This window comes from Larus michahellis, chromosome 2, assembly GCF_964199755.1.
Source record: "Larus michahellis chromosome 2, bLarMic1.1, whole genome shotgun sequence".
Taxonomy (NCBI): domain Eukaryota; kingdom Metazoa; phylum Chordata; class Aves; order Charadriiformes; family Laridae; genus Larus; species Larus michahellis.
This window is the reverse complement of record NC_133897.1, coordinates 58,064,048-58,091,236: the sequence shown is the minus strand read 5'-3', so window position 1 is coordinate 58,091,236 and position 27,189 is coordinate 58,064,048. Positions and strand designations below refer to the sequence as shown.

Sequence of the window (27,189 nt, the reverse complement as noted above, 5' to 3'; positions counted from 1 at the left end):
TCCCTGCGTGGGAACAAATAAACAAACAGCCCTGATCTCCACAGCACAAACAAAATATGTCCAAGTGTCAAAACAAGTCGTGGAAAGGGAGAGAAGATGGAGAAAAACCCGATTCACAGACAAGTCTCTCGGTTAAGCTACCACAGCACAACCATGCAGGAAGCTGAGAAATAGCTGTTGAATGTCTTGTGTGGATTGACCTATGTTTCCATTTATGATAGGTTGCTGCCTACAATCCTGGCACAGAAAGACTCTGCAAGAGAAAAACTAATGGGAAATGCAACAACAGCAAAGATTAAAGGGCTGATCGAAGGATCCAAAGCGAAGGGTTCTTGAGTAACCTCAACAGCTCAGAACTGGGAAATGCCTTCATCCAGACTCAGACTGTGCTCCTCTTCCCAAAGCTAAGCCTGGCTCAAACACAAATATTAAACTACTATAAAGGTACCGGGCTGAGGAAAAGAAGGAAGAATTTTAAAATTGCGTGTAGGGTGGAAGATAATCAAAAAGCACCAATAAGACTATTACATGTGCAAGGAAATAAAGGGAAAGAAACTCAAAATTATGGTATGTCTTCCTTAGGAGAGAGACAAGCAGTACATGCACCCCTTTTGGGACACAGAACTCCCTTAGTGCTTCATATCTGTTTTTTTTCTCTGACACGTTTAACCATTCTGCTAAATAGTCTTCACACTGTTGAAGATGCTTCTGTGTTGCTCCAGTTTTTACAATCTGAGGACTCCTGAAGGTTAAAGTCATGCAGCATATTCTAATTTGCTCAAAGGTATAGCAGGATGGACTTCAACACTATTTTCTCCCCTCATGCACTCTTTCATAAAGTGAAACCCATGTGATTTGAGAGACATTGGGGTAATGAAAATCATAGAATCATAGAATTGCCTAGGTTGAAAGGGACCTTTCAGATCATCTAGTGCAACCATCAACCTAACTCTTGACAAAAACCACCACTAAAACATATCTCTAAGCACTATGTCTACCTGTCTTTTAAATATCTCCAGGGATGGTGCCTTAACTACTTCCCTAGGCAGCCTGCTCCAATGCTTAATAACCCTTTCAGTGTCAAAATTTTTCCAAATCTCCAGTCTAAACCTTCATACTTTGGAAGTGGCCTTTATATTGGCTTCCTAAAGCAATGCGAAAGATGTATTTTCTAGAGAAAGCCCCAGATAAAAGGGCTGATGTCAGTTTTGGGGACATTACTGTACATATTCCATAAACACACATATATATGGTATATATTGACCATGACCTAGAACATATGCCTTCTAACTACAGAGGTACCAGGACCTCTCAGACCTCTGACTTTAGTTGTGTGCCTATTTAACCATTATTTTCCTGCTAGTCAATAGGAATAGAAAACTTGTAATTTCTGCTCTCTGCAAGGCCCATCAGCCATCTTTGCTATTAAAAAGAAATGCAGCAACAACAGCAACAAATTTAAACAAGCAACTGCTGCATACGCTTCCACATAAAAGTGCCACACAGATCATTGGTTAACACTTGGAAATGGTTTTCTCTGTTGCCAGGTAGTAAAACAACCTACAGAAAGGGCAGCATATTAACAGGGGACCCAGGTATTTAGCTTTCTTCAGTGCAATTGTGAATAGTGTCAAAACTTTTCTCATAACTTTAAGGATGTGCTAGTTTGATACTGTGCTTACAGGATGATGCTGCATCACACCTCAGTGAAATGGTCTCTAGCACACTCTCTCTCTCTGTATTGCTGTCTAATCCAGAAAAGTGTGCCAGAAATTGCAGTGAAGCAGAGCATGTTTACTTTCCTGGAAAACCCGCTATAGGCTGGTTCTTTCACTGCAGTGCCCTCCAAGCCTTAACACAAAGTATACATCCCTAGTGGCACACCAACTCTCTTCCCCCTCCTTCCTCTCCCCAAACCCCAACCGCTTCATGGTTATAGCGGATGGTTACCGTTTATCACTGGCTGCCATAAAAACCCAAATTGCTAGATGTCTGCAGAAAGGCAAAGCTGGCCGTAGTGCAACATTGCCTCTGCAGCTGTTAAGGCTTTTTTTTTTTTGCTGGGTATTAATAGCAGATGAGTTCTGTTCTGCGGGCATTCATGCTGTAATTTGGAAGCAATTCCCTCTCTGGCTCACACCAATTACGCATCTGTCTGGCAACATTATGTTGCAAGTTTGTGACTGGCAACATTATAATGCAAGTTTGTGATATGCAAAGTGGAAAGGCATAGGCTTCTTCAGGAAAGATATTAGTCCTTTTCAGGGTGAAAAGAGTAGATCACTATAAAACAAACACAAACTTTAACCGGCTATAATATCTGAAAGTACTGTATGGGTACGTGTTAAGAAATTATCTTTGTTTTGAAAGGTGATGGGGCTCTCCAGGTGGTCTTAAACCAGGCTACCAGCAACTTCAAAAGCAACACGTATTTTGCCCAAATACCCCCAAAACACAGAAGCATGTTCCAAAAAGCAAAAAATATTTTGCATTATCATTGACCTACCACACAGAAAGCATTTTCTTAACCTAGTAAGATTTTAAATACACCTGAAAAAGTAACGCTTAATGACTCAGACTAGGACCCACTGAGAATACTGGGAAAGCGTAGCTTAAACAACAGACAAGCATCTGAAATTGCAGAAGTTCAGTTTTATAGAAGTACAAGAAGCACAGTTAACACAAAAAATGGTTTAAATTTCTTGCCATGCTTTCCTTTGTATTCTCCACTCCTGGTGCACTTCTAAAAATCTCTCACAATACTGCTAGTTTCTTCTGCCCATAGCGGCAGCGCGTCGACAACTTCTGTCTAGCGTGATCCTCCATGTTGATGGGTTTTTTTGCCAGCAATTATCATTACAACTATGTCCGACAGAAGATTTTTGTTGTGATAATCTGGCACCATGAAGAAAATAACTGCCAGGCACTATTGCCTTTACTCACTCCTATTCCACGTTCCAGACCATTGCATGCAAATTGCTATCTACAGTGATTAGATGTCAGTATTCTGTTAAGTACCTAAACAGTGGTTTTATGTACAATAATTATAGGTTACATAGTTAGAGCATCGTATTTCATTTGCTTGTTAATTTTCAAAAATGCAGGAAAGAAAGGATAACTAATTGGGGAACATTAAGGCTTTTGAACAAAATACTCCCAAACGCATTTTATATGCCTCCAGATTCAAAATATAGAAAGCGAGTTATAACTCTCTATTTACTTCACCTCATTCCTAACACTTCTTTTTAATTATTAATGGGAATTTCACTGTTGCAGATCAGCCAGTCTTTAATACCTTTGATTTTTCAAGCTCCCTCATATAGCTCTTTAATATAAAAAAAAATTCAAAAATGTCTTTTTAAGCTCTTTACGTCAAGTGGCTGGCTGGTCACAGCATAAGGGTAATTTCCTTAAATGTGGTACAAAAACACCCTGTGGAGAGTCCTTGATGTCTAACTGTTGGCAAAAGAAAAACTTTGACTTCCGAGGTTGGACAGGATGATCTCCACAGTCCCCCGATAAGAAGCCTATTTTACCTCACACAATAGCACCACCAAAAATGTTAAACCTTTGTACATTTCAAGAACAGGAACCAAACCAGGCCGTGTGGGGTACCTTAAGTTCTTGGGAACTTTAAATTCTCTATGTAAGGCTGATTCTTTATTTTGTCATACTGTGATTTTCCCTTTATCATGGCTCTTGCCAGCTATGGTGGGCCAAACACTGCAGCGTATACCGTAACGTTTTCTGAATCACTATGTAGTTGATAAATTGCCGGTACTGACTCAAGTGGTGAACGGATACCAAGGTACAGACAGTTGCAGGAAAAACAAGAGCAGAAACTAAGGGCTACCTTTGCAAGTGAGCTACTCTGCTTTATAGAGAATTAATGCTATAATAAGCAAGACTCCAATCAATAGCAAGTTAAGGGAAGTATAACATAGTGAATAGAAAACCAATGCAGATACCTTGAAAATAAATTACCACATCTTAGCTACCTACTATATGCCTTGACAACCACTAAATAAAAAGACTACCTATCTCAGGAAGTGCCTGAGCTACACGTGAGCAGAAGCTAAGAATATTCCAGCTAGAAGATTCACTAACACTTGCTTACCTTTATACCCTCAAGTCTACGCTGTTGGCTATTTTTGGAGACAGGACATCGCGTCAGGTTAACTTTGGACCAACGTGGCAATTCTTATACCACGTTACCACTGAACATACCTTTGCCCTGTCCTCCAGGTTCTCTCAGTTCTGTAGTGAATGGCAAGACAAAGAAAATATATTTCTTAGGTGAGTTTGATTTTGATGACCGGCATCTTTCTGATTCCTGACAATGCCACCATATTGTGTGCTATGCAACATAAAAGCAAAATACGATCTCTGTCCAAAAAATAGAAGTCTGAAGGAAGGTTGTTTATACCATCCTCTTTGGATAGAAAATACATGAGGTTTTCAGATGCTGCAATTTTTAACGTAAGATTTAATCAACTGCAAAGCTGTGTGGTTTCATAGATAAGTCTCGACAATGAGGAACCCCTCAAATATGCCTTTAGATATATAGAAAATTCACATACATCAACATTTTTCACTGCTTTAACTTCCCGCTTCAACAGTCAAGTGGCTCTAAGAGTATCCGCATGTGCTGTTATTTACTATTGCCTACTTCATTTTCTCCTATTTTAATTCTGAACAGGGTAATGATCTGTCCTTGTACTGGTACATAATCTCAGGGCTGAGATTCACAACCTAATGATGGCAGCATAACAAATTACAAAGAGGCAACAACTCATCAAGCGTGGGCTGCCCAACTACAGAGTAATACAACTTAGTTTTAAGCATCAGTGAAGGATCTTATGCTAAGTTGCATTTTCTTACAGTAGGGCAAGTGAAGAATGTGCATGCAATCAATTAACAACAGCTACTATGTCTCATCTAATAGGGACAATTTATTAAGCTGACATAATTCATTGGTCAGTTGAGCCCTTAATGAAATGTGGCTCACCTGAAGAGGCTTTCTTCTAAGCATTTCTCACATTGCCTCTTTCTTTTCTGTTGTGGATTATGCAGGAAACCTACCAGCAGCCCAGTCCCACTTCCACCTTCCTCAATAAACCAAGGTACTAAGGCCTCTTCAAAACCCAGTTCTGGGACTTTGTATCTCCGCCCCATGCTTCTTTAACAGCTAAAAGAAAGCACGATCAGTCGCATGGATCAGTAACCACAGCTCAAAGAAGCAACTGCAAATTAGAGTCTGCTTTAAAGGCTAGATCCTGTAATGTATTTCTGCCCCCAAACCAGGATAACTAAAACCGATGTTCTTATATATTAAACAATTTCTTATAAATGTATTTTTCAAAACACACAATATAAGTATCCTGTATGTCCTGTAGAAATTTCAGCAGCTCCCTTATTTCTTTAGAACAACATTCTTAATTTAACTTGACACTAGGAATTACAAACCATCAGCAATGCTTTATACTGCAAAGAAATAACCTGTTTCCAGGACTGAGTATCTGTAAAATGTCTGCATGTAGCATCTTGCTGATACCAGATACTTAAGGTCAAAGTCATAGATTAATCTAATCAAGTATAACTCATACCCTTTCAAAATCCTTTAGAATTTAGGCTATATCAAAGAATCCCTTGCTTGCTCTCAAATTCAGACAGTCTTAAACAGATATACCTGACTATCGTACAATTTATGTATGCTTTTACAAAACCTCTGAATTTTGCCCAGCAGGCTAAGGTAAATCATTGGACATACTCAGTACAGTTGAAAAAACGAAATTGTTGCATGCTACACACGCTAGCACATGGTAACTCTTTGAAAAGAGAGGAAGGACTCCAATGGTCAGGTTCACTTTGGTCAGGGATGTGGGACAGCCAAGCCTGGAAATGTTGTTAACTTGCTGTACAAGGTACATAGTACTTTGCAGAAGCAAATTCAGTATTTCTGTATTTTGACTGCTAAGGAGATGGAAAAGAGTTACACTGCATTACATCAGACGTCCTGGGTATTACATGAGTATAATGAGGAACAATTAATCTGAAATCAGTGTAACTTGCTGCAAATACATATTTTTATACTTTTATCAGTCTAGATGATGACCAGAACTCAACCATTTTTACCACTGAATCCACCTGAACCTGGTGGAAGCTGGATGCACCACGAAGTTTTCCAATTAAAAGTCAGCATGAATCTTCCTGGAGTGAGATTATGCCCCCGAGTTCCTCTTTTCCTTAATACCATATTAAAGTTAATGCCATTCATTACTAAAGATACAGTCAAAATAACAGCAAATGGATTAAAACACTTATTCACAATTGTATAAAAAAATAAATACGTAAATAAGTCAATGTCCACAAAATTTATTTACTTGCAGAAATTGTGGTTTTCTAATCCATAAAATGTTTCAGTTCCTCTCAATACATTTGAAGATTTTGATAACATTTTTGGCCTTTTCTAAAGGACATATTGGGCATAAAAACATCATAAGAACAACTTAAGCAGCTCAATTATATTTGTGAAATGACTGAATTATACCATAGCAGGAATCAAAAAAATACTTACGCTCCACAAAGTAAGAGCTGGCATCAATCTTCCAGATAATCTGACCACGGTGAGAGCCATTGACGCCACGGTTCTTGTAGTCCAAAAAGTTTTCAGACAAGACCTCATCTGTAAACAGAGAATACAGTCTCATCAAGCACCTGTTACGACAACACGCATAGCAGAGAGTCAGGCTAAAAATACGCCTTTGGCTTGACAGATCGTACTAGAGCTGCTAGACAGCTTAGCACCACATGTTGAGAAATTATCTTTTTCACTCGTTTGTATTTTTTAAAAGTGCAGCTCTAAAAAAAATATAATCACAGCTTTTCCCAAAATGTACTTTTAAACTATACATCCCTACAAAATTCTGAAAAATGAAAACATCTAGCTTAGCATGGATGAGCCCCTACATAATTAAACATAATTATCTAGCTGTAAGAGAGGACTGTAGCAAAAAATAATCTCCTTTTTGCACCAACTCTTCCCTTAAAAAAACCCCACAGAAAGCAGTTATGTGTAGGCATCTGTACTACACTCACTTACATCACAGCAGATGTGGTTATTTCTTGCAGCGTACAGCGAAGGATATTTATTTTTGAAGAATCCCACTCACTGGGTGCCTTCGCAGTTCTCTGCCTCCAAAACCAAGTGACTGACAGCAAAACGGTGTCCCCTCGCAGTGTTTTGAGACACCTAGCAGCTGCCAGACTACCAAGCTGATCTTCCGAGAAATCAAGGAGTAATCTATAAAAACTAATAATCTTTAAAAAGTTTCTGAAAACCAAGGCTGAGGAAGTAACTGCCTTGCATGTGTAGGGCTGCGTGTAAATAAGAGGCAAGTGGGTAGTGAGCCTGAGGAGTGGCCTTCTGTTTGCCCACAAGAATAAATTTTCAGTCTGCTTCCCAATTTCATTTTAGACTGCTTCAATGAGCTCTTTTCCAGACCAATCTGCAAGCCCTACATGGTGTAGATGTGAGCAAACACATCCCGGCCTCCGGTCAAGGGCCTGGTCCTTGGCCCTCTTTTCTCCAACAGCTTAAAAACCAGCCAGCGAGACCGTGCCGCAGCCTCAGGGCCTCCTTCACCCACTTGTGAGCTTACATCGGGCTTTCAAGCAAACACAAATGCATGAATTGCCACGATGCCAGGCCAGCACTTATGATTTTGGTCATCAGTAAATAGAAACAGTGCAGCAACAACAAAATAAACATATGGAGACGTTTACAGGCTGCCAGAAGGGAGTGGGACTCTTGGGCAGTGGCCTGGAGGAGCCCAAAATGGCCGCGAACTCGAGCTGCTGAAGTAGCAGCCCAGGATGGGCCCAGCCACGGCCTCATTGCTCTGGTTTCAGGGGGATAAAATGGATTTGGCATCTATCCCAAAGCACTTCACTAAAAGAAGGGCTGCGATCTCCTTCTGCGGACACCAGCCAGCAGCCTCCGGTATTTTGCCTCCTGACAAAGAGGATAGTTTTAATTTTAACGGACATTTGTACAAATGCACTTTAACTAAACAGAAACAATCCTGGGTGGATGCTGAGACTTGGTTCTGAAGACAATTTCATTAATTATTAGTCACCCTAAAAGCTGAGGAAAAATGTGAACCACTCCATCCAAGATTAAGATACACCAATTGTAAACACTGTGAAGCACTCAGTTCGTTATCACGTAGGTCAATGAGAAAACAAAGACAACGCCATGCAACCAGGGACACCGTGTCCGAGGATGAATCGACGGTGTGACCAACGGCAGAGCGGAAGAGGCAGCCCAAAGGGCAAACCCAAGAAACTCAAAGACTAACATATTATCAAAATAGATACATAAAAATGTTAAGCAAAGTAGACTTTTTAAATGGAAGGAAATTACACTTTCACTGAAAGAACTGAGCACTAAGCAGATGCAATGTTGTTCCGTTGGTTTTACATAGTTGTGCTCCCAAAGGAGGAAGTAAGTGGGCTACCAACCCTGAACCCTCTGGTGCCACTCTCTTGAGGGATTTACTACAGAAATCCTTTTAAAGAGGTCATTAATGATTGCAATGGGTAATTATAAATGGCAATGCTATCTACAATACTCTGTCCCTTTGCTGACTTGCTAATTGTCAGTAATTATTTCACTAGCTGTGTTTCATGTTCTGCATTGAAGTGGAAGTCTTTCAGCCCATTCACATAGTACATCTCTGCGGTAACCCTTCAATGGTAAACCATCTGGTATGATTTCTGTTCTTCCTCTGTACTTTATATAGCTGGTTTTGTCTTCTTTAAAATTATATATTTAAAAAGGGCAGATAAGTACACACCGTTGCTCTCAGAGCTTTGGCTTACTAATCACTACCTCCAGTAAAGGACCATCCTGATACCAATTATCCAGAATTACCCACATCATTCTATGGAAGAAAGAACACTTATATACACATGAGAAGATTTAAACCTATGAGCTGTGCCTTTTTGCTTTGGCAAGGTAAATGCTTTACACTTAAAGGTGAGCATATAATGAAACGTTGCACTGAGCTGGAGCCTGGGAACCCTGACTGGCCCTTCGTCCTGACAGGACAGAGAGAGCATCCTTCAGCTCAGGCATGCTGCTATCTGGCTTCGTCACTCATGATGTTTATTTGTCACAGTTAGTCTCTGTAAGCTGTTGGAGATGCTCCAACGCCTGCCATGTTATTAAGATGTATGGGTAATTACTGTTTCTCAAGATACATTGTTTAAAAAATACCATGCTAGCTTAAGGAGGCTTAGCTAAGCTAGACTGGATGGCCTTGCTTAAAAACGTGCAGATATTTTAGGCCAGAGTTTAGTGGCAAAGGAGCTCCCAGAATCAGATTTAAGACGCTCTGTTCATGTGTAGTGTCTGTGGGGGCCAGCTGGCACTTCCACTGCGTCAGTTGTTGTCTGCTCCCTGCAGCTGGCACAAAGGCAGCATGAACTCTAAGTCGACAGAGATGTGGGCATGTGCCTATACCCAAACCAAATCACATCCCTATTCTGGGCTGAGCCAGCGGGGATGGCTGCAGAAAGCCCCCTTCCGCATTTTTGTCAGAAACGAACAGGAAGCCTGGAAAACCAGCCTGAGAAAAAGGACTACTCCACCTGCACGCCCAAAGTAGACTAAAGGGAAGGGAGAGCAAGCCTGTCTGTGGTTACAGCTGACAAGCAAGACCACGGGAAAGCTGGAACTAGTTGCTCCCACGGAGTAGCATCTGCATGCTGCCTCCTGTCACAGAGGCAAGGGACGGGGTGTCTGGGAAGGACAGCATCCTAAGCAAAAGGTCCGGTCACAAAGCATGTCAGGGAAGAGATATACACACACACGGAGCTAGGCGGGTACATGCAGTTTATGGACAGCAGCCATTGATGAAATACAGGCTCAGGCGGTAGAAAAGATATTTTAATATGAGTTTACAGAGCTCTGCAATATGCAGGTCACCCCACGTAGGAGCAGTAGAGCCTTTAAGTATAAAAACATATCTGTAAACAACACATATTTACAAATGCCATGATTTAGAAATCCAGTATGTAGATCCTTCTCACAGCCAGATATAAGCCCTGTCTGTGTCTCTTGAAAAGCTAGGTAATTCCCTCTTTCTAAAGAAATAAAACTTAATTTTAGTCCAGTAGAAATTTACAGTAGTTGGGATGTTTAACCCAGACAAATTTTAGCTCTAGAAAAATAAATGCAGGTCCAAAAGGGAAATCTTTCTTTTTCATTTTTTCCAAAGTATGTATTTTTGGAAGGCAAAAGATAAGAAATAAATATCCCCTGGCAAGTTAAAAATAGCTGTAGTTGAAACTGGTCAGGAGGTTGGAATGTATGAATACGGCTTATCAACCTGTTTTAGTTGGCAGGTGATACTATTCCAGATGAGCTATTGCCTGAACATGGACATTATGTATGCAGCACACTGACAAAGAAAATTGTGCATGTGAAATACACAGCTGTTTAATGTACTACAGGTATGTGCATATGTGTGTTCTACATATGTTTTTCAATACTCATGCCACATGTAAGTGAATAAATGATATGGTATGTTAAAGATAAAGGGTACGTGCAAAGGAAAACAAATTTTATTTCATACTTCTGCTGAGAATTCCTGTAACAAAGGAACTGACCTTAAAAACATGTTGCATCTTAAGTCCCGAAGGTAAATGGTGAAATGCTTCGTTTCACCTCCACACAAAATGAAGAGCAGAGTTAATGCTGCTCCCTTTTCGTATATTTCAGCCAGCAGCTAATGGCTTTTGACATTTTCCCAATGAAGCACTGTAATGCATCTCCCTCCCTCTATTTTTGAAATGCAATTAACCTTTAAACTAGCTCTTTGCTTAGCTGGCAATCCACTGCATAGCCTGGGTTTGGGTACACTTGGCCAAAAAGCAAACACTTTGCAGTTGCCCTCAGATCTATGGCTTCATTTCCCTGGATCGTAAACAAGTAACTAATTAAGGAAAACACCAAGTGAGGGAGTATTCGGGAGTTGCTGTCCTTTGAATATCATCTGGTCCTGGAATTGGACTTGGGGATGATGAGGGCAGCTGAGACAGGGAGCCAGCAGGCATTGCTCTGACTCCGCTGCTCTGGGGCACACAGAGGTGCCAGCTGCCTCTTGCTGGTGAGAGGGAAGGCAGCTGCGGACCTGCAAAGCTGCATGGGACAGGAGCAGCAGCAGTCAGACCTCCCACATCTCACACAGTCCCTGGAGGAAAAGAAGGTGATGCAGGAGCAGGCATCAGGCAGCCAGGGCCTGAGCAGCAGCCGGAGGGACCAAGGCACACTAGAGGCAACCACTACCAAGCGCTTTGGGAACCAGCAGCAATTCTGATGGACTGATTGTCCTCACCAAACCATACACCTCCAAGCACAGCCTCCTATTGCTAAAAATATTCTGTGCTGTCACTTCCATGCTGAGCAATCCCAATATATTTCACAAGCACTATATATAGATAAAGATAAAAACAGTGGCCACCAAAGAAAGCTATCTTTCAGATGAAGGACGGTAGGATGGTAACCAATTGACAAAAAACACACCGTTCTCTTCAGAGGAATTCAGGAAAAGTGTTGATAAAGGCCTCTCCTCAAAAAAGATTGTAAAAAACGTAATGGGGACTTCAAGTGCTGTCAGCAGCCTACACTAAACAGGCATGACCTCAGTATTTGAAAGCTTGCCTGAAATTCCCATAGAGAAGCAAACAGACAGTCAATACATCTTCCTCAGAAGGACTGACAGAGTTCGAATTACAAATAGCCGAGTGACCCTTTTGGTCAGTTTGGTTTTACTTAAGAGGCAAAAATGAAAAACTTACTCCTCTTTCTCAAACAGTATTTTGCCAATATGTATGACCAGCCTTTCTTCCCACATTATCCAACAGTAACAACTACAAAATTTAGAATAACCTGGGCTACCTTCAAAGAAGCAAATAATTAACACACAACGTCAGACAGGTGCCTGAACTTGGTACACTATTCCAGTCTCTTATCTATGACTAATTTGATTTAGCACTACATATTACAACATTTGCTTTCTACAAACTTAATGCAATTATGGCATAAAAATAGAAGCTACACTTCATGTCTTGATCCCTTATAAGACATGCTGTACTCCTGAAGTTACAGAAGGACTTTTAGTCTTTAGCTGAACAAGTGCTTTGGCTTGAAATTTAAAAGTGCTTTTGGTCAGTATTTATGTCTGTACTACAACGACGTACGGAGATAGTTAGCAAACTGTTTTTAAAAATTATTTTTTGTACCAACAGGCCAAGATCTGGTTGATCTGTTTTGCAATCTGCACGGAAAGCTGTATGAAAAGGACATTCTAAAGCATATTTTGGAAGACAATACAAGCGTATAAGCCATGGATAAGCTTCCTATTTCTGCTGTTTCTTCTCTTACCATCCAATTTATCACTTGAAGAACAACACAACAGCCTCTACAGTTCACAACTGCAGTTCATAGTGGGTTGTATGAGGCCACGCCAGTGTTGCCTTACAGCATTGCAAAACATAGCCCTTGGAAACTGTGCCTCCGAAGAATTGTACAACTGGTCATCATTCTGCAGGAGAGGAGCTATTACTGAGAAAGGGATGCAGAAGAGTGATACCAATTCTTATTTACAAAGACACCACAGTAAAAAAAAAAGTAAAATAAAAAAAATCACAAATACTGACTATCATTATAGGAGTCAATAGCAACATTTCCAGTGACTTCAGCAGCTACAGATCTAGCTCTGAAGTGGATCGAACACTGTTAATTCATTTGCCAATTTCTGCCACAGACAATGAACATACTGCAATTTACAGTTAGCGTCCCTTCTTTTATAGTTTTTTAGGGAGAAGAGTTCTGGAAAACAAGGGCCTAATCCTTCATTGGTGCTGAAAGCTCAGTCCTTAATCTAAGAGCTATGCATACGCTTTGTTTCAAGCACACTAACGGTTCCATTTTGATCCCACAAAAATTAACTCCCTACCCAGTTAAAGAAAAGTAAATTGGGAGGGAGAAAATGTGAACAATGAGTGCAGAATAGCAGGAATAGTGGAGGAAGACATGGTAAGAGAAAGACCAAAGGAAAGTAGGGAGATAAAAGAATAAATTGTAATAAAACAGGGATGGACTTGGCAAAGTTGCAACAATTCTTGGTCACTGAGGGCAGAAAATGCTGTTCTAAATAAAACTGCTCCAGGCACCTGGAAAGGCAGGCATGGTAGGTTTAAAACCTGAACCACCTGATCTAAAGCAGAAAGAATCACAATTAAAACCCAAAGGATACCTGTCATCCACTCCCAAAATCAGAGAGTTATAACTTCCAGCAAAACACTTCTACCTTTGAACATCTAGCTCACTTTCAGAGCTACATATGACATTATCCTTTAACACTTCAGCAACCTCCAAATTACTGCTCGGAGATATCATTCTGATCTTTCATGACACCAATACCAATGGAAAAAGCAAACAGGATTGCCAATTACAGAGACCCTATTAAATCTTGGGGCTGATATGCCTATGGTTTTTCAGAAGGTCCTCGATGAACTGCGGATCCAATCCTTCCTCACTGGCCTGCCCTCCTTGCCCTTGAGATAACCACACCAAGTCTGAGCTCTGTCGCTTGAGGGACTTCCCTCTCCTCAGCAGTGGAGTCTCTGGCTAAAAGTGAAGCGGATGGCAATGGGCCCTTATTCATATATGGTATCCTTGAATTGTTTGGGATCTGTGCTCCAGCACAACCCATCATGTGTGTATTTCTCTCCAGTTACCACAGATCTGCTGCTGAAAAGGCAGACAGATCGAGGAAAGCAAAGAGCTGAGCTGGGGCTCAGCATTAATAGCTTGTGGGGGCTAAAAGACCCATATCACATGTTAGGTTGCAGTGGGATGGGCATCTAGTAATACTGGTATCATTTGATTCTACACCCACATAGCTCTCATTGCTACTTCAGCTATGCCTCTCCCACCTATGGTCTTCTGCTTTAAAGCTCCTGCACTTCTAGATTTATTCTCACCGCTGCAGTAGATGGACCACATCTAGGTTTTAGCACAGCAACAGCTATACTTTAGCTATGCATTGCACAAACTTCTCCACCATGAATGACATCCCGCTTGCACACAGAACTGAAGATGGGAGGGAGGAATCCAACCAAAGATGACCATGCCTGCCTCAATGCATACTGAAAAAACCTGAAGATATGCAACGTGTGGTGAGGTACAACATGGAAGAGTTTTGTTTGCTTGTTTTTAATATAAGAACAGTTTCAAAGTTCTCACAGTCAGTCAGTGGAAGCCTCCCCATTGATTACAGCGCAACTTGGAAAATGAGAAAACAGTACACCCATGAAATTTGCTAGAAGATATTAAAATAAGAGATGCTGCAGGCCCAAGGCAGTATAAAGACATGATACAAAGGGACATAGGAAGATCTGAAATGTGAACAAGGATGACACTTGTCCAGGTTAACAATGTTCATTAAGTAGGGGGGAAATAATTTGCAGTATTTGAAAAATGGGCTTATAGCAATGTTGAAAGACATAACGGCAGACACTAAATTAGAATTAGACAGGCATTTGTGATCTGATACGGCAGCAAAAAAAACCCAACCCCAAACACAACTGTGATGTGTGCACTGAAGCACCACAGTGCAAAGAATCTCTTGAGAGTCTGGAGTGACTTTATCTGAAAAATGGTATTCAATTATAAGCTTATTAAAAAGTGGAAGATCTTCAGTGAAGAAAAAAATGTCATTAGAGCTGGAGAGATCAATGGATAAGAAAGATTACAAGAGCTAAATGCACACACAGTCATTACAGTAGTTGTGAAGGGCAGCATAGGAATATTCAAGTGTTATGAACTGCGTGCTTAAGTGTTACAAACAGTAAGGAGTGGGAATGATTTACTTTGAGTTAGAAAAGTAAGAGAAGAAAAACATATGCTGAACCTTCAAAATCCACATGGCTCGCTTAACAACCTCTAGAGGACAAATCTTTCTGCTTTAAGCCTTGTGCTGCCAAGAATTTTATGTTTGTGCCGTGATTGGTTCTACCCCGTCAATGGTCTGAACATGCTGCATGGATTATGCTCCTTTTGTGGGCTTGAGGCCAAAACTGGCTTTTGGTGCACCAATATCCCCCACTGACTGACTTCTTCAGAAATGCTTTAGTGAGTAATCATTACTGGCTTCATTATAGTCTGGGCTATATAGCAATATGGGCCTTTCTTACACACCACAGATGCAGTTTTCTCCACAGGCATAAGGACTCTGGAAATCACTGAGAAGGCATGAGGCTGCTGTGCTCCCTGTCTGCATTCTTTCCCTCTCCTGATACTCAGGATGACAGCTGAAGTGGAAAACTCTTTCCCACCCATTCACCTAGAAAGAGGTTCATAACTCCATAGCTGTTATTTTATGGAGGAATATTAAATGAAAATAGGAATCTTTTGGCACATGGTAAAAAGCCTCTACCACATATTAAAGATATTTAAGAAAAAGAACTGGCTTCTTTACCACCACTTCCCTAGAAGACCATAAAGCACACCACCACTGCACTAAGGCCTTTACAGAAGCTTTTGGGTGCACTGCTACTAACACGACACAAATGACAGGTGAACCTTGCAAGCACTGAAAGGGAGAATGGGTCAGAAGCCACACGTGTTGGGGATATTCAGATACCCTTGCACTTAAGTGTTGACTCTATCTGCTTGTAAAGGGGTGAAACAGAGGCAAAAGCTAATTTTGTTCATGTTGCACTTGGTGGGTCTGGAAACGGCATATCCCAGTTTCATCTAGCTGAAGTGGTCCACCACATGCAGAACTGGGAAGGGCAAAAGGTGACTCAGCCTGATAAAGAGAAGTCACTTTCACTAGATCCAAGAGGAGCCAGGTGAAAGCAAGCCAGGTTGGAACAAAGAACTGATATCGCTGCACTAATATATCTGCCAAAGCCTATGATACCTAATATCCCCCCTTCTATTCAGCATTTGTGAGGGCTTTCTATTGCCTTTTTTGTTTTTTAATGACAGGTTTGCTCCTCTGACACTTTTTGTTCCTGAAATAAATAGTGCTGTGCTTGGTGAAAGCTGGCCACTAGGCACCTCTGTTGATGTTTTACAGAGAGAGTGGAATTGCAGGTGTCAAACAAAATTTAACTTGCTGAGGTGATCACAGCCAGCCACAGCCACCATCCCCAGCCTGGCGAGAGACCCAGCTACAAGACGACTTACTGAGGAGAAGCTCTAAGACCAGAGTGAGGTTCTCTTCCAAAGGCCATAAAAGGACTGGGAAGATGGGTAACCCGAGGACAAAATAAATCCAAATATCAACAAAATTCACTCCAAGCAAGCACATCGTGAAGAGTTATTTTACAGAAGGTTATATCTGAAGCAGAGAGGTGGAGCAACCATCCAAACGCACAGACCGCCTGAACTGGGGATTAGAGCTGTAACGCAGGGACCCACAACTTCTAGCCTTATATGCACATCACTGTTTCTAATATTTTCCATCTCTGCTGGCAACATGCGACACTTTCTGCTTGTATGCATTGGACGTTTGGTAAAATAGCTGTACAAACAAGTTCTGATCCAAGTCTGACGGCAGGAAAAATGCAGATCTTTCCACTTGCCTCAGTGGGCAATACAGCAACACAAGGTCCTCTAAGCCTAAAACACTGGAAAGTGTTTAAGCAAGTGTTTAAATGTCTATTAACCAATATCTTTTACAATTAGATCTGTCAGATTATGGTGAATGGCCTTTTTGGGAGAGAAATAACATCAAAGGCTGAAACAGGAGGAAAACACGCTGTTTTAAAGCTAAATTTCAGTCACTAATTAGGTCAAGACATTCCTACTTAGATAAATTTGAGAAGAACCACTCTGGCAAAAGCCAAATACAGACAGGAAATTGGACCCTACAAGATTTCTGTACGAAGAAACTTTTAATAAATAGCCTTTAATAATGTTTTGCTTTCCCGTAAGGAAATGCCAGAAGAAAAAAAGCTACAAATGGGTAAGAAGAATATAATGTTAGTCCTGATAAATTCCCAACATTAGTGGGCATGGACACTGGAGCAAATAATTCTTTCAAAGTCTAGTTTAAACATTTCTCATTAGCTACTCTACATCAGATACAGAGATGATGGAAGTGAAATCTAGTAGCAGCTAAAATGCTACTGCAGTAATTATAAGATAGCTCTTTATCTACAGGCAGCTGCCAGGAGTCCATATTAATTTATCTAAGAGGCTTCACCCTGTAGCAAATAATAATAGTAAATGAGATAACAGAGAAAGAGAAAGCTTTGAGATAAATAACTGCAAATACTCCATCTGTCTCACAGTAGCCACTAAATGAGAGTTCTTTTTAAAAATATACAGACATGCTATCTTCATTATTCATAAATTTGTTTTGGTTTCACTTCTCTCCCCCCGCCCTCCCCCCCCAAAACGTGCATTTTCTTGATATATATAGCTTTTCTGCAATGAAAAATCAAATTCCAGAGATTTTCAAATAGCAGTAGAGCTGTGTTATGTTCAAATTTCATGTGTTTTTTATTGAGGATATGTTTCTGAAAGACTGCTGATGTTCATACTACTATAGTTCTCTTGTGGGAAGGTGAATGCACACCTCAGGTGAGTTGTTACAGAATTTAGAGGTTCTTCTGCATAGCTCAGAGCTGATATATAGTATATACAAGGGGAAGTTAGAACATCTCTAGAGTTCAAGCTTAGCAAGAATGAAATTTAATTCCTACTCCTGAAGGCACAGTATGTCATTAACAGACAAAGGCAGAAAGGCCTGTTCTTCCAATTTCCATATTTTTCGTCACCTTACCATGACTAATCTTAAAATGCACTGAAGTAATAACGTCTATATTTTAACACAGTCAACATTTACTATTCTCCCTTCAACTAAGGCGTTTTTCTACGGCCCTACATCAAAATCATGTAGGTGCGTATGGATGTTTTCATGCAGCTACAGGGTATACTCAATACTATTTTTTGCCATGAGACACACAATCACCATTTTTTACACTGTTTTACAAGCGATCAACTGTCATCCTAGTCCATTTTCTGAGACCATGAGCAAAAGTTAACTCTAATAACCAATTCTAAATACAGCTTTTACCTGCTTCTGCAAAGACGGTTTTCCCAGTTGGCCACCCTTATGAATGTGCACATGGATTGAAGGGGAATAAAACAGATACCTTTTGATAAAAGGAGCCGTGGCTCCTTCATGAGGAGCAAGCAGGCAGAAGTTCCCTACAGGGAGAACTCCCTTAACTCTCCTTTCAGGCTACTTTAACCTTTGAATAGCATCCCAAAATGCCCTATGACATCAAAAGGTATGCGCTACACAATTTTTGCTCTTTTTCTTTTGGAAGCCTTTTATAACATCTTTATTTCCCCAGACTTGGAACGTCTTTGTTCTGAAGCCTGCAGTTTATTGGGTATCATCAAAATTTTAGTGATGGCAATGGTGGTGAGGACAGACTAAGTTTTACATGTTTCAAAACCAACACTTGTATAAAATTATTTGGAGATATTTCCTAGAGGACTACAATGGCAACGATTAAACTCCTCTAAGGTGAGAAGTGTCTCCTGTTTTGCTTCTGTATAGCCCATTCTTGGGATGCCCAGCAGCTCCCACGAGACGAATAACAAATAACTACTCTAATGCTCCCACCCTGATTTTTACAGAAAATCCACAACACACTGCCTGATACCCCAAGGACACAAATAATTTCTCATTGTTCTCATGACTCACTGCAATATTAAAGTATTGCCACATTGAAACCTTTCACCTCAAATTTCACCAACGCAAACAATCAAAAAAAGGACTGGGTTGTATCCACGAGCTGGCTTTGAGGCAAACAGCAGAGTGACCAGCAGCAATGCAATAGTTAACAGTGTTGCCATGCAAGGGGTAATAATAGGCTTCAACACTAATCCCCTATTGAGCAGACTGGGAAAAGCTCATAGTTTCTTCGGTTCTCTTGTTCTAGTCTGGCTGCTAATTCAAAACATAATCATATATCAGTTTACATTGTGAAGGTCATACCCGCAAGGCCAGGAACATTTCCTCTCTTAGGAAATCCCTAAACAGGAATGCAGGCTTGGAAAATCTGCACAAACACACACACACAAATCTAAGCCATTAGGGTGTCTGGATTTCCCACCCCTGTGGACTGGTCACAAACATCAAATACAGGATGTATTGACGTTTTATTTGAGATGAGCAGCGTGCTTTTGGAACGACCCTTCCAATTGTCCCCACTGTGTCACCACCAGACTGTGTGGTGATCTTTGGTCACACAAACTGTCCTGGTGAAGCTAGACTGAAAGGTGAACTACAGCAACTGAAGGGCATTCAGTCTGCCAGACTGAGACTGCTCTAAAGTCAACCCCCCCAATACATATTCAGCAGCTGTTTGCTTCTACAGACCCATTCTCACTGGTTCCCCCTACTATGTTAACGTAGGTGTAGCCATAGTGCCAGTCACCTTCCTAGACTCCAAGTGTTTTCCATGGCAAACACACATCAAAAGATCTTCAGTCTCCCATGTTCTTTCTTTAAGGGAACTAAAACACCAAATTTCACATTAGGTTTTGTGAGGGGAGGAGCGGGAAGAGAGGAAGGGAAGAGAAAAAAGGAACAAGGGGTGCTGCTGCCTGCTATTTCCTCAGTTATTTAGATTGGGAACCTGAGAGGCTGGAAACAAAACACCTTCAAAGACAACAGGGGTCAACTGTTGGTTTCTTGGGGTCCGGACACACTATTCATTTTTCATTTGGCAGCGGTGTTCCTTGGAACAAGCCATTGAATAGTGCCATTAAGACCAGGCATTCAGCCAGTAGGGACAAGGATCCACTTCACGATCTGCACTTCTAATTTCCTGGGATGTCTGGAGCAACATCCTGTTTGATAGGATAAATTACACAGGAGTATCAAGGAGGATTTTTCTCTCCCAGTTAATCCCTCAAGTATTAAGGTTACCTATCAAAAAAAAATTCAAGATGTGTCTTTACAGCCCTTGATGCAATGTCTGAGCTACGAAACATGGCTGAATGAGTTCAATGTGAAACAACTCCGTGGACTTTCTTGTTGTCTCCAGACCACCAGAAGGTATGCTTTGCCTCTTTTTACTGAAGCAATACAGTCCTTCATGAGTTGCCTGTGCTGCTACAGAATAGGCTTAGAGTATTTCTTACTGGCTAGTACTGGGGGCTGCTGTGCCTTCTCATCTCTTCCAGTAAAACACTCAACTGCAAGCTTAACTGTAAACACAAGTAATTCTGTTTAAGGCCAACAAAACAGACTACTTTGAGAGCATCTGTTTTAAATCCAGTCTCTGTTTTTTTCCTGAAAGATTTTAAATTGGAGAAGGCTACTTTTATTTTCAAAGCAGGGTATTTTATGAGGTTACTCACGGGAACAAGTACTGCAAGCCTGCCTTACTGTAACCCCCACTCCTTTCCCTCCATGTCCTAAGCAGCCACCTTCACGTTCCCTTTCTCCCAGTCTCTGCAATACCCCAAATTCATTTTCTAATGCTTAACACTGTGACACCAGGGTTCCTCCACATGCTCAGACCTCCCATCCCATCCCTTCTCATGTCACCAACATCTGTGTTCCTACATCCTCAGCACGTGAACCTTCTGTCCTTACCCACTAAAGCAAAACTGTAGCTCCCTACAATGCCCCCTACGATTGCTCCAAAAGATCAACTCACAATACCATATACTTTATCTGGTTTTGTTTGTCTTGCTATCTGGGCAAGGTAAAACATTGCTACTGGAATTAAAATACCTGCTTAGTGCTAGGCATACTTATCCAAACAGGTAAGGCTAGCATTTTACCAACGTTTCCCTTTGTGGGGGCACCAGTTTGAGCCTGTCTTTCTTACCAAGCCACTGTTTTTCAGGAAAAATGTAAGAACTTCACATTTTTAGGACCTCTAATCCATAGAGGAACGTGGTTGAAACTGATCCACAATGTCCAAAGCTTAGCAGAGGGCAAAGAGTTAACACAGACTTCAGTCTAGGCAGCAGGACTATTTCCATAGGAACCAAACCAGGTTAAAAAAATGCTAATTTTATACCGAAGTGAAACAATCAGGTAAAAGTCCATTGAAATCATTTCTTATTACTCTTACATGAGGCTGGATTTACTAGATCGAGATGCTAAAAATATGCTAATGTATATGGCTGAATACAACTTCCAATACATACAGAAAAGAAGAAAAACTTTCTGGGACAATTCCAGACTGCCTCAGTCTATAATTATTGTTCATATCAAAATATCCTTTGGCTATACAGGAAAAGTCATTCTATTTCACGGGGTTTTTAAATGACTCATATTCTTGACTTGTAAAACCTCTCATCTGTCACAGATTACTCAAGGACTCGCAAGAGGAAATCCTGAAAATATTATGCTTTTTTTTATACAGGAGGTATTTTCCTAAAATCCAAATGTCTTTAAAATGAAAATATCTTGAAATGTCAACAAACTGTCAACAGAAAGCATTCCCATATCTCTACTGAAGATTAAGTGAGGGCCAGGACTGCAACCAGCAATTCAGGAGCAGAAGAAATCTTGTCATATATAAATCCACTTCAAGACTACACTCAACTGAGCTGTATTAGCTCATTATTACCATTAGCCCATATTACCATAACGCTTATAAGTAAAAAAAGAAGCAGCAAGAAACCCAAAGGGGAAGGCGGACTTACCTATGAGATACATGCCAATCCAGTCCCCTGCATCCACTTCCTCCTTTATATCCCAGTATATCACTAGGTCCTGTGAATGCCCGATGGAATAGTAGGAGCTGCTGACCATCAGGGTAGACCGACTATCCGAAGTGACAAGGTCCGTGTCACTGGTAGACCTAGGAATGGTGACCGTCTCATGGGAATTGTTCCTGATGTCCATGTTATGGAACTGGTCAGGGTTATAGCTGTATCTGAGAGGCTCTTTGCACCGGCGCCGATTTTGTGAGTTCCTAGATGGAGAAGCCATGGCTGCCAGGCCCAGGAACCTGTTTTGGTACAGATTCTGCAAAGAAAAAAAAAAGAAAGGATAGTATTTACAGTACTATTAATTTTTCAGTGATGTCAAAGCTCAGGAAAAGTAGTACATCAGAATGAGAAAGTAGCAGATCTTTTTCCATTCAGCATTGCAAAAAAGAGGCATGAAAAGGCATAGCAGGAAACATAGTGCTAACTCAACTTCTACTCCATAATTCTTACCATGAAAACAAGTGTAAGAGCAAGCCTTGCACCAGCGAGCTCAGCCACAACTGGCAGCATGTGAGGAAATTAATGATAGCTGGCTTCCTCCACATTAACGCATGCATCCAGACACAGATATCACGACTATCAGACTGCGAGATATCTGACTAGATAGTCATTCTCTTTTAACATGAGGAGATAGTCTTCCCACTTTTGATACCCGGAGTTAATTCTTCTCCCCAGTAATCCTTGTCACATTTGCAGACGAATCTGTCTTAAAGCGCAGTCGCCCCAGAGACCGTATCCCATCTGGAGAGACTGGTTAGCAATGAGTAAGAAGTCTTCTTCCCTGCTGGAGATCTGAAGAGTGAGTGCCATGAAAACGGAGTTATCCCTGTTACCAAAATAGAGATGTCTTCGCTGAAGTGTAAATACAAACTAAGTGTTGCAGCATCTGTCAGTATCCCCGGTAGCTTCCAATGCTATTGCTCTGCTCTGTTCGTTGCAGTAGACTGTGAGATGCTATGCACACCTGCTCTGGTAGGAATTTGGGAATGCACTGGCCAATTAATGGGAGTTGAGGAGGCTACTGCAAAGTAGTCATCGTCATAGTAGTGGAAAAAATATTTAAATTCCAACCTACCCGCCCTTCCTCAAGGCAAGCTGAGTGACTTGTATGAAATGCGTCATGGTGCACGAGCTAAGCGCTCTTGTGAGGTGGCAGATGGAGAATGCTTAAGTTATGAGTGGGGTTAATCTTGATGTGAAGACATGCCCTCATACTGATCAAAATACTGGTTATCCCTTACTTCTGTGCTGTTTGTTTTTTCCATTTTCCTTCCCAGCTTTCCCTCTTCTCTCCCTGCAGCTCTGCTATTTCAATCAATCAGCTTTTCATTATTCATTAGCCTTCCATTATCCGTCTGTTGCCAACCATGCTGTCAAGTCCGTTAGATACAAAACCAGACAGCTTTCCAGTATGCTATGAAATGCTTTTCACATGATCAGAAGTCAAATCATCCTGTTGAACTCAAACAAATTAAGCAGAAGAAAAATCATAGCTCCTTTGTCCAGCCAAGCAGTTATTTAACCCTGGCTTCATTAAGGCTATGGTAGCACAGAAGAACAGTAAGTCCTGAAAACATAAAATATTTTTTTTATTAATACCAATTTTTCTGTAATAATTAAGAGACCTATTATTTGGTCTCAGGATTCTGTTGCAAAAAAAAACTGTACAGAGAGCAAAAAAATTCAGCTGGTATGTTTGCACCCCTAGAATATGCTGTCACTTTGCAGACACTGCCCTACGATGCTTACAATCCAATGACCCAAATCCTCACTTACTGCATTAAACAGGGTTTATAGCAAAAATAGCTCCAGCAGGAATGCCACACCTTATAGTAAGCGCTGGAAAGATTGAAGCAAATAATGCGAAAGGCAACACTAGAGACACAGGAACAGAAGGAGGAAGGGTGTGTGTGTGGGGGTACGAAGTGCATGGTGTTGCATTTGCTACGCATCTAATCACGTCTTTGCTACTTCTTTTCTAATAGATTTATTCGCGGTTTGAAAAGAGAGTTCAAATCATAGCATAAAGATTGGCGTTCCCTGTAAACAGAAAATGGATCTTTTTTTAATCAAAAAAACCCAGGGTCTCACATGCTGTGAACATTTTCTAAACCAGGAAGCACTCGTGGGCATGCCCAACTACCATGCTCTAGTCAGTGATTTAAAAAATCAATGGGAGTTTGTCACTTAGTGAAGAAGGCATCTGCTGTCACAACAGTACCTGAGGCAACTACTATGCGTTTAATAACGGTGAGATAGCAACGCAAAGAACTTCAAGCCCACTCCTCTGAATTAGTCTGTAAAATTAATATGTGTTCCTTCGCTCATAGCGCGCTACCCAAAAGCTACTTCAGTTTAAAGGCAGACCTTTTATTTCTGGTGACAAATTACTCCAGGGAGAAGTGGTTCTGCAGATCCTTTCAGTTTTGAATGTTAATGGATATAGAGTGTTAATTAACAGCAAACTTCCAAATTAAATTAGACTTAAACATGTAATATTTTCAGCTTCAGCATGACTTTAAGCAGCTTTTCTGAAAATGGTAAATTCATCGCTATGTTCTAATTCTGTAAGTTCCCATTTTCCTGTGTGTTGACTCCAGTGGAACAAATGGCATAATCTGAAAGCAACCCAGAAAGTCATGTTCTCCAGAAATAAGAGTCTACTGTATTTCCATCATCGATTCTATACAAATATATTTATCTGCAAAAAAAGAAAATACCCAAACTGAAAAAATCCAAAACAAATCGGACAATAAACTCACAATTATCTGAATTAAATAATGGCATCAAAATACAAGCATGGCTCTATAAACAAGTAAAAAAGAAGTTAGGAAACATGATTATTCCACATTTTATTACCAGCTTTGCATGTTTTCCATGCAACTGCCTAAAGCATGCACAAGCCCTGGTGACAGACTCCCAGCCATAGTGAGACAGCTTAAAAAAAAACAGCAAAGACACCCTCTCCATGTCTTGTGGAAGCAATCTGATCCATCATAGATCCCTAATATACAAAACAATTAATTTTTTTAGGGACCTGAGATTCATATTTATTCTGTCTATCCCTTTACAGAGCTGTTTACACTATACACACTAAGCTATACTCTCATTTCTACTATACAGTGTAAATTATAAAGCAAGAACACCCAAATGTTGACCCAACAGCACAACAGATCCAGCTTGGCTGTCAACAGAAACGAATCCCGCTTCGTTCCTGGCTCAAAACAGTCATTCCATAGCTGCTTTTACAGTCACTCTTTCCAGGGGTGTTTCCACCCATGGACTCTCTCTACCAAATGACCCCCAGGCTCTACTTTCCCACCCGCTCCCCCTCATTCCTTGTATGATGTTTAGCGGTGAGGAGAGCATCTGCTGGTCAGAGCGTCTATGCATGTAAGAGGAAAGATGGTTTTCTCCTCACACCTTTTAAGCTTTTTCTCTTGGACTGTGTCCTAAAAGGGCCCATCTTGCAACACTTCAGGTACATCATGCATATGATATGCTCAGCAAGTGAGCTCGAGCTTGTCTTAAGTTGAAGGTGCCAATACTGCGTTGGTGACTGATGCACAGCCTGGCTATTTCCTATCTCTGAACTTATCTAGGATAGGAGGAATGATGCGACCGGGATGTACAATAATTCAGTTATCCAGGGATGGTCCAGTTATTTTAGTTTTTGACATCTGAAGCAGCAGATACAAAGGTCTTTCCCTTTACATTCCTCATTTGGACACACATAATATGTAATACAACATACGTAAGTGATTTTCAGTCTATCTAGAGATAGATAGATATCAGATATCTTTTATATTCATATTTTTCATGAAATGCAAATATCACTACTGTTGGAAAAAAACATTGTTTTCTACTGCCATCAACTACTCTAGAATAAATGAACATTTACTCCGATAAATTTAGTAATATTTTTTTTCTAATATCAGAAACAGCCCTTTTATGTACAGACAGCTATGGTAACAAGTATTTAGCTATAAAACATTAGCCAGCTGAGCAAAACTAGCCAAAAGGACATTTTTCTGCTCTCACTGCCGCTCCCTCTGATTTTCACAAAGTTCTGGAAAGCTTTGTCTCTAAAGATCTACCAGCCACATAAAAGCCCTACTCAAAATGAGATTTTTGGAGGATTATCTGTGGGCAGAACTTACCTCTTATTTATGTCACTTAGTCCATCTAATGAAAGCAAACGTCAAAAAAATTAATTTAGGATACTTCCCACTCCCCCCATGTAAACGCAACTGCAATCTCTAACAAGGGAAAGCAGGAAGGAACACACAAAAGGAAATGACAGATGAGATCTGATTGTAAAGAAAACTGATCTTAAAAATGTACACATAGAAAACCTGTAATCAATAAATACTAAGAAAAAGTATTTCACGGATTTTCTGTCCATGTTCTCTCCCTTTCACACTCACACACCTCTCATTGCCCGACTGCTGTTTGACACTGGGACAGCAAAGAGCTGTTGCCACCACTGCCTTTTCCGTCACCACCTAAGAAAACCGTACCACCTCCCTCTTCGAGACAAGAAGAATCCTCTGTCTGGAAGGATTCACACACGATTACCACTACCTGAATTTCACCAAAGGATTCAGAGCTGCCATAGGGCAACTTCTCCTGCAGAGCTGTTAATGTTAGGGGTCTGGGGTTTTGTTGTTTTTTTTTTTTCCCTGTTTGTTTTGTGGGGGTTTTTTGTTTGTTTTTTTTTTTTGTTTTTATCATTTGGGATTATTTTAAATCATGCCAGAAAGGTACAACAGTGCTTTATTACTACAGAGATAGATCCCAGCAATTCAAATGTCTACAAGCATCATCACAACCAGAATTTCAAGGGCAGGTACTGAGAAAGACAGTGAGATAGCTTTGTATGACGGGAAGCTTGGGACATAGCACATTTATTCATCTGAAAATTTAATAAGCCAGAAGTCTGACATCATAGGCAAATCAGATGTAGAGTCAGTCTCTTGGTTGCTCCACCAGAGATGAAGGTTCTCCTGACAAGCTTTTAGCCTTCATTTGCAAGGCTTATGTGTTTTGTAAAAGACAAGAAGGAGCCAAGACAGACTAAAAAAAAGAATAGAAGTAGGGTAGCCTGGTAAAAAGAAGATAAGTTATGACAGCAAAAGCCTTCTGACCAGCTTTCAGGAAGGTAAGATCATGTGTATCAACAAGGATATTGTACTTACAGAAATATAAGGTAATAATGGCCTGTATGAAAGGTTTATTTGGCTAGATGAGAGACAACATAAGAAGATTTTATGAAAACATAGTCACAGCCCAGGTGTGAACACACAGAGCAAAATCCTGAGGCTGGGCCAGAAAGACAAGCAGGAAAGCAG

General features: G+C 40.7%; 1 protein-coding gene across 6 annotated transcripts in view; it reads right to left on the bottom strand.

Annotated features, from left to right (window-relative positions):
• HECW1 (HECT, C2 and WW domain containing E3 ubiquitin protein ligase 1) overlaps positions 1-27,189 on the bottom strand; it is a 296,546-nt gene that overhangs the window by 152,463 nt on the left and 116,894 nt on the right. For all 6 annotated transcript variants that reach the window (XM_074575619.1, XM_074575623.1, XM_074575620.1 and 3 more), the window contains 2 exons: positions 21,770-22,094; positions 6,578-6,685 (listed from right to left, as the gene is read on the bottom strand). In XM_074575619.1, coding sequence (XP_074431720.1) covers positions 6,578-6,685; positions 21,770-22,094 — 433 coding nt within the window. The remainder of the gene's footprint in view (positions 1-6,577; positions 6,686-21,769; positions 22,095-27,189) is intronic.